Source organism: Chrysochloris asiatica, unplaced genomic scaffold, assembly GCF_000296735.1.
Source record: "Chrysochloris asiatica unplaced genomic scaffold, ChrAsi1.0 scaffold00238, whole genome shotgun sequence".
NCBI classification, from domain to species: Eukaryota; Metazoa; Chordata; class Mammalia; order Afrosoricida; family Chrysochloridae; genus Chrysochloris; species Chrysochloris asiatica.
In genome coordinates, this window is record NW_006408756.1 from 185,828 (window position 1) to 193,472 (window position 7,645).

At 60.2% G+C, this 7,645-nt stretch overlaps 1 protein-coding gene across 1 annotated transcript in view; it reads left to right on the top strand.

Annotated features, from left to right (window-relative positions):
- The first annotated feature begins 7,503 nt into the window (after window positions 1-7,503).
- SOX18 (SRY (sex determining region Y)-box 18) overlaps window positions 7,504-7,645 on the top strand; it is a 1,444-nt gene continuing 1,302 nt past the window's right edge. Inside the window, exon 1 of the mRNA XM_006873328.1 lies at window positions 7,504-7,645. Coding sequence (XP_006873390.1) covers window positions 7,504-7,645 — 142 coding nt within the window.

The following is a 7,645-nucleotide window of genomic DNA, read 5'->3' on the forward strand; positions in this document are numbered from 1 at the left end:
CGCCCCGGGGTACGCCCCAGTGCCCGCCCGCTGCGCCGGCCAGCCGCCGGCTCAGACTGGCCTCAGCCACTGCCACCTCCTGCACCCGCCGGTCTCAGAGTCAGATGCAGCCGCGGTAACCCACCGCAGCCTTCTGCGACCAGAACCCACGGCTCAAACCCCCGCTCCCGCGGCGGCCGCGTTGCACCCTGGGATACGTAGTCCACCCGTGCGCCAGCCCCACGCACGCGTGGCCCGATCGGACCACAACGCCCAGGCGCCCCTGCACGTGCGGCCTACTGGGAAATGTAGTCCCGATGCAGGTTGTCTCTAGGAACTTGCGTGGCCAGATGACTCGCGGTCTCCCAAGATCCCGCGAGGAGGTGAAGAGAACTGAGGGCCTGGACCACGGCAGGAAGCGCTGCGGCGTGCGAGGTGCCCCTTGGGCCTGTGTGTGTCCAGTTGCCGTGGAGCTTATACCTGATGTCTCTCCCAGTTTCCCCACGTTCACAATGGGCCTCATGTTTGCACCACCTCAAGTAGAGATGTTGGGTCTAAGTGAAACAATAGAAAAGTACTCAAGGATGGAACATCAGCTGAGAGTCTACCTGCCAACTGGCTAGCAACCCCATCACCACCCTTCGAGCCTCCCTAGGCAAGGCAGTGGCCGCTCTGGCTCTGTGCCTCAGTCTCTCCCTCAGGTGAATAAGAGTTCATTCGTGCTGTAACTGAGAAAAAGGCCTGGATTTGGCTCGAGGATCCCAGTTATCAGTTGCTTCTGGAGGGCAGTTCCCCACACTCACAGAAAGGTCTGCCCATGGCCATGCTGGATGGTTTGCTGGAGGGTGTGTGGTTCTGGGGGAGGAAGTCAGCTAAGATCACTGAAGTTCAGGCCAAGGAACCCTGAGGCCAGGTAAAGGTGGAGTATCCAAACAGGCTGGGCTGCTATTAAGGAGGTACACATGAGCTTCCCAGCAGCAGGAAGTGAAAAACAGCCCAGCCCCATAGGTCCTTGTAGCCCAAATGTCATGGTCTGAGTCTGTGCAGGATCTTAGGGGCACCTGGAGAGGCTGCAGCCACACCATTCAACAACTCTTTTGAGGACCTGTGACTGACCATATCAAGAAGCAGACTAGCCAGAGGTCCACAGACCAGCTTTGGGGCTGTCCTCATTCAGGGACCAGCAGGAAGGAGCTCTACAGCTTGGTCTTAGAGCACCAGTCTGTGAGACCTCAGGGGGTATATCAAGTTGCCTTAGGAACATAGGCCTCAACAGGTATGCTGAGCTGACTCGAGGTCACTGATAGAATGCTCCTGCTGGGGGACCTGGCTCAGGCAGGGGTGGTAACAAGGTGGACAGGGTGATGGGGTGAGGTCTGAAGACCACAGTTCCACCCTGTGACAAACCCCTTGTGGTCTAGCATGGGGAGACTCAGCCTCAGGAAGAGCTGTGGCCCAGGGCTGAGTGAGTGGTAAGCATTGGGCTCTAGATGGCAGGGGTGAGTCAGTAATGGGGGCCTTCTAGTCTACTCAGTGGGACCTTGGAGGGCTGTGCTGGGCTCCAGTGGAAAGGGCACCCCATATCTGAACTCTCAGCCCCTATCGGACCATTCACATCCTGCCCCAGACCCCTCCTCACTGGAGCTCCCCAACTGCCCCCAGCCCTCCACCCCTGGCTCTGCAAGGACCCTCCACCCTCTGGTCTCTGCAAGGACCCCTCAGCTCCAGATGAAGTCCTACTGATAGTTTTTAACTCATCATGTCCCCAGCTTGATCCCTCACTCCCCCCATATGTGCTCCCCACCAGGGTCCAAGGAGTCATGCCCTCCGAGGTTTTCACTGTAAACAAACATGGTGGCAGTGCTCTGCCTGGTGGAGGTGGCCTCAGCTCAGATTCATCAGCTTCTGGGTCAGCCCCCTTCAGGTCCCCCCACCACCGATGTGATGCAGCCCTGCAGGGCCAGGTATGGGTGAGTGGAGGAGGAAGGGGCCGCAGTACAATCGTGCAGAAGCAGCTGAAAGTTGAGAGATTGGAGGGGTCTGCCTCCCATGGCCTCAGAGCCCCTACGTTCAGGGAGTCCTCATACATTATCTCCCACAAGCAGCTTCAAGTGAGGTCCACGGAGACTCATGGATCAGCCCTCAGAAATCATTGTCTAGGACCACAACCCTGTCCTGGGAGCTTGGTGGGGGGGGAGGTGCGGGGCGGGGGGGCAGACACACCCCACACCCAAGCGGGGACCTGTGAGATGCCGCCTGCACTTTGGCCCAGAGATGTGCTCCTTCCCACTAGCCTTCAGCCCCTCCTGCCTTAGCCACGTGAGAGAGACATCGGAAGCCCGGGTCATTATTTTTCTATTTGTGTCCCCCACCCCCTCCCGCCCAGGCTGGCCATGACCCCAGTGGACCGGCATTGAGCTTCCCTTCTGACTGGGTGGGGCTGGGTGGGAAGGCTGGGGCAGCTGAGCTCACACGGACCCCCCACTTCCCATAGCCATGGGGGGCGCTGCCCTAGGCAAGCCACAGCCTTGAAACCCCGGGCCAACCCCCACCCCTCTCCTGGATGTCCAGTCCACCAGACCCTCCCTACTGTGGGGGAGTGGGGGGGGGGGCTTTGAGGGGCCCAAACAACCGTATCTAGGCCTCCTTTGGGTCCCAGCCCCTCTGGCCAGGGCCTTAGGTCCAGCAAGATACCCCTACTTAGCAGCTCCTGGCTCTGCCCACTGCTGACAGACAGCCTGCTCTCTGGGTCTCAGTCTTCTAGTCTGCAGAATGGAAAGAGCTGCCTGCCCAAGGCAGTGGCTCCCAGAAAGTCCCAGCCCACAGCCTTGGCCCAGGCCCAGCTCCCTCCGTAAGAGGCAATGTGTGCGCCCCCCAGAGGTGGGGGGAGGGCACAAGGCATCCCCCAGAGGCAGCAGGGCTGCCTGCTTCAGTTCAACTCTAACAATGCATTTCCCCCAACACAATTCCCAGAAACGCCGCCCTCCAGCCTGCCAGCCCGCCAGCCTGGCGGCCACTCCACCCTCCCCCTCTCCAGGGGCCCTGGACAGTGGGCAAGGGTGGGGGTGAGCTGTGGGAGAAATCTGCAGGTCTGCCCCTCACTGAGCACCATGGGCTCCTCCAGAGAGAGGCTTGGAAAGCTGAGTGAGACCACCCCCTATTCTGCTCCCTCCCTCCCAAGGCCTTGCATCTCCTATGGGAGAAAGAAAAACACCATCACCACCACCCAAGCCCCACATGTTGGCCCCTCCCTGCCTCCTCTGTTCTCTGTTCCTGGGTGCAGGCACACCACCTTCCGTGGTGGTCTGACCCAGCCTGACTTCCCTACCCCAGGACCTTGGCAAAGCTCCCCCTCAGCCTAGAACATGGCCTCCACAATTCCAAAGGCCTCTAGCACATCCCATGCTTCCTTCAGACACGGGTTCAGTGATGGGAGGCAGTGACTTCCTGAACACCCCATTCCTTTCACCAACATCTCATTTCTCCATAGCTCTTCTCTGCCAGGGACCCCAAGACTGGTATGTGGATTTTCTGTATGTCTGTTCTCCCATGGGCAGGATCTGTTCACTGCAAAATCTGAATTCTCCCAGGACAGGACGACCTTGGTGGGGACCACTGATGACTGACTGACTGACTGACTGAATGAATGAATGAATGAAACTACCCTGCCCCTGAGCAAACGTGGTGGGGTTACTCAGGATAGATGACCCATGGTCAAGCCAGGACAAACTGTTAGGCAACACATGGCTTTGGATCCCGCCATACTCTGCTCCGAGGTCTGCCCTGGCTACTCTCTCCCTGACTGATAGCCAGGGTTCCCCCAAGGAAGTGTCAACCTAGAGTCCAGCGGGGAGGGAGGGGTCAGCCCAGTCAAGGCACACAGAACCATGTGGGGGTGGGGTTCACACCACAGGACCCAGGACACTCAGTCACAGGCCTGAGCCCGGGGTGGCGAGGGTGGGAGGAGGGTGGTTCGGGCAGAGGTACGCTGGACGGGCGCAGGCCGGGCGGGTAACCGGACAGACTGTGGCGCCTGCTCAGCCCAGGCTCCCTCTGCCGGTCTTCCTTCCTGAGCTAGTGTTTCCTGGCCCCGCCCTGCTGTTGCCATGGAAACCAAGAGGGGCGGTCTCCCAGTTCCCATGGAGCCCCTGCTGAGCCTGGGAGGCCCACGCAGCACACAGTTGTTGTGAAGTGCTGTTGAGTCGGTTCCGACCCATAGCGACCCTGTATAGGGTTTCCAAGGAGCAGCTGGTGAGCTTGAACCGCCAACCTTGTAGTTCAAATGGCTTTGCACTCTGGCGCAATAACCCACAGCACCACACCAGGACATAGCGCACCCCAAAGACACGCAGCAGCCACACAACACCCTCAGAGGGTTACTTACATGGCACCCCAGATGTACAACAGCCCCCAGCCCCTGGGGCACCCCAACTTCATCCACACCCCACACCCCATAGCCCAACATAGTGTACTTGAGCAGTTTCCCCAGCAGTACCCTGTCGGTGGGCATCTGTCAGCGGGCATCTGTCAGCAGCACCCACAAAGCCAAGGCCAGCCCCTCCTCTGTGTGTGACCTAACCTAGCAAGACAGAGCAGGTATGTCTTCAGCCCCTACAGCCTAGAGGTCCCACAGCACCCAGTGGACAGGATCCCAGCCACCACACACAGCTGGCCCAGCAGCCCTTTAGACTTGCTACATCCCACTTACACCTCAAGACGCCAACATTGACACCACTGGGCCAACTCCCTGGGTCCTCAAGACTATGGTTAAGTCATGCACATGAACACAGACGACACCTCCCCACAACCTGGTGGGCAAACATGTGTACTCACACACTCATGCACACTTAAATCCGCTCATACATCCATGTTCCAGCCTGTACACCTTCACTCACGCACAGTCACACACATGGCTGTTCATGAATACTCCTACGCACACACATGCTCACACCCATTCACGCTCACACTCACGCCCACTTCTGCCTGCTCATGCCCTCTCACACTTGTTGTGTCCACCTGGGAAAGCACAAAGCACCCCTTGAGTGCCCCCAGTTCCTTTCTAGATGTGGGGCTGGCGGCACTCATCGCAGGCCAGGCTCAGCACCTTGGAACTGAGACAGGACAGCAGGGACAGGAAACCCCACCATCCCCAGAAAAGAGCCCGAGGGCCCTCCCCAGCTACTGGTGCCACACTAGTGCCCAACTACCCATGGGCCACATGCTGTTGCTTCTCTCAGAGAGGCGCAGATGACAGGGGCGGCCCTGAGAACTTGGATCAGAGCAGAGAGTCCCAGTCACCTGGCGCCTCAGCTGACAGAGGACCCCCCACTCCGGGAGGAGAGCCCCAGGCCCCGGACTTGGTAATTGGTCCCAGCCCCGCTGCTTCGGCAGCCGCCAGGGGGCTGGCTGGTGAGAGCCTGTGAGGTCTGCGCCCGGGGCAGCGCCTGGGAGGTCCCGCCACCCCCAGCCCGGAGCAGAGCCAAGCCCCCACCCAGAGTCACCAAGGAGGAAGGCCCAGCATCCTCTTTGAGTCTCCCCTGGAGGCTGGGGGTCCAGTCCAAGCTGAAGGAGAGCAGAGGGTGGTGTCCACTCTCCATCTTTTCTCTATGGAGGCTGGGAATTGCAGACCCTTCTTAAGGGCCCCTTCTTAAGGGTGGAGCAGTCCACCAAAATCAAGCCAGCCTGTGACCGTGGGGGAGGGGGGAGCCAAAAGTGTAAGAATGACCCTAGACTTGTGAATTACCCCCCTCCCCTTTGGATGAGCGGGGGCCACATCTCATATCCAGAGAAACCTCCGGGACCTCTCCCTTTATGGGCCTTGGAGCTGAGGCCTCACTGAGCAGACCCCCTGGGCCAGGTACCAGTGTCTCCTCAACAAGTGTAGCCTCTGTCCAGCCCCCAAAGCCTCAGCACCAGGGTTCAACACACACACACACACAGAGACAGACAGACACACTTGGCCAATGCCACAGCACACACAGCTCAGGACTGGGCTGCACCCACACCTGCCTTGTACAGCCCTGGAGAACCCCTGCTCTACACCCACTGGGGCCTCTTCTGGTCAGTGGCTAGGCCCCCACCAATCCCCACCTGGCAGTGTGCACAGGGCTGCTCCAGGGTCCCTGCCCTGTCCCCCTACAACCAGTGCACAAGACGTGACGCCAGACACCTGAGCAGTACACAGCCTGGCCCAGGGGAGGGTCACTGTCTGGCGCCAGGCAAGCAGCCTGGAGGAGGGGGGCAGGGTGGTGGGTGGTGAGGTAATGCCGGACGCTGACTGCAGCAGCTCTGAAAACTCTGGACTCTGGGGGCTGGTCCTACCCAGACATAGTAACTAACTTACCTCAGGCCAGCCACTGCCAGGCTAAGCCAGACCTTGCAACCCAGAGTTTGGAGTAGGCCTGGTGTGGCACTGCGGGTTAACGCACTGGATTACAAGGTCAGTTTGAACCGCGAGGTCAGCAGTTCAAGCTCACCAGGCGCTCCTCGGAAACCACGTACAGGGTCACTATGAGTCAGAATCAACAACACTCCTCAGACTGAGACTCTACATGACCTAGGGACAGGCTGGACATGCCACAGCACCCAAATGGGAGACACTGAAGCCCACCAAGAAACAGGGGGAGACACTATAGACCCCACAGGATCGGGTTCACCAGCTGACAGAACCCAATGGACTGTGGGGGCAGGACCTAAGTCCGGGACCCCTCCATGGGGAGGAACCATGACAATAAGAAGCAGGGACAGGGGCATCTGCTCTCTCCCTTCTCCTCCCAGCATCCAGAGCATGGACACCCCAGTGGGGGAGGGGGCAAGAAAATGGACTGCTTTAACTCCACAGCAGATTTGGAGGGGCGGGGGTAGGGGGTGGGTTTCTAAGATCTCGGTGCTTAGAGGTCCACCTGTGTCTGGAAGGTTGGAGACAAGAATGAATTAATGTCCTGGGTGACCTCTTTCTTACAGAGTGTCCCTTCCAGTGCACGGCGGCTTTCCCACGGACTGCTTTCGTTTGAAGTTAGACTCGAGGGAGGACTTACGGGTAGGAGGATGTCCCAGAGAACTCGGTGTTGAAATAGATGCCCCCTCTTCCTAGAAAAACCTGGGGTGGGGGACGGGATAGCTAGCTGGCCATGGCCACCCTCCCCCAACTACCGCCTGGGGCGACTCCGTGGGTGGGGCGGCAACAGCTTGACTTGAAAGCCCGTCAGCTCCCCCAAGAGAAGCCCCGCTTCGAGTCCTAGCCGCAGCAGCAGCCCCTTCCCACTCGGGGGTCTCCCTCTCAGAGAAGGCGGGGGAGGGGCGCCGCTCTAGGGAGGCCTCACAGAATCCGACCGAGAAGAAAGGAAACCCCGGGGAAGGGGGCCCGCCCGCCGGCGCCCCGCCCGCCCTCCGCCCATTGGCCCCGAGCCGCTATATCTGAACGCCCGCCGGGTGCCAAGACACCAGTCCTAGAGCCACCACCGCCCGGAGCCCGCCAGACCACCGCGCTCCGCGCTTGTCCCGCCCAGGCCGCGCCCAGCTGGAATGCAGAGATCGCCGCCCGGTTACGGCGCACAGGACGAGCCGCCCGCCCGCCGCGATTGTGCATGGGCCCCGGTTCCCGGGGCCGCCGCTGAGCCGCGCGGCCTCCCTGCCGCCACCGCCGCCGCTGCCGCGCCTGCCGCGC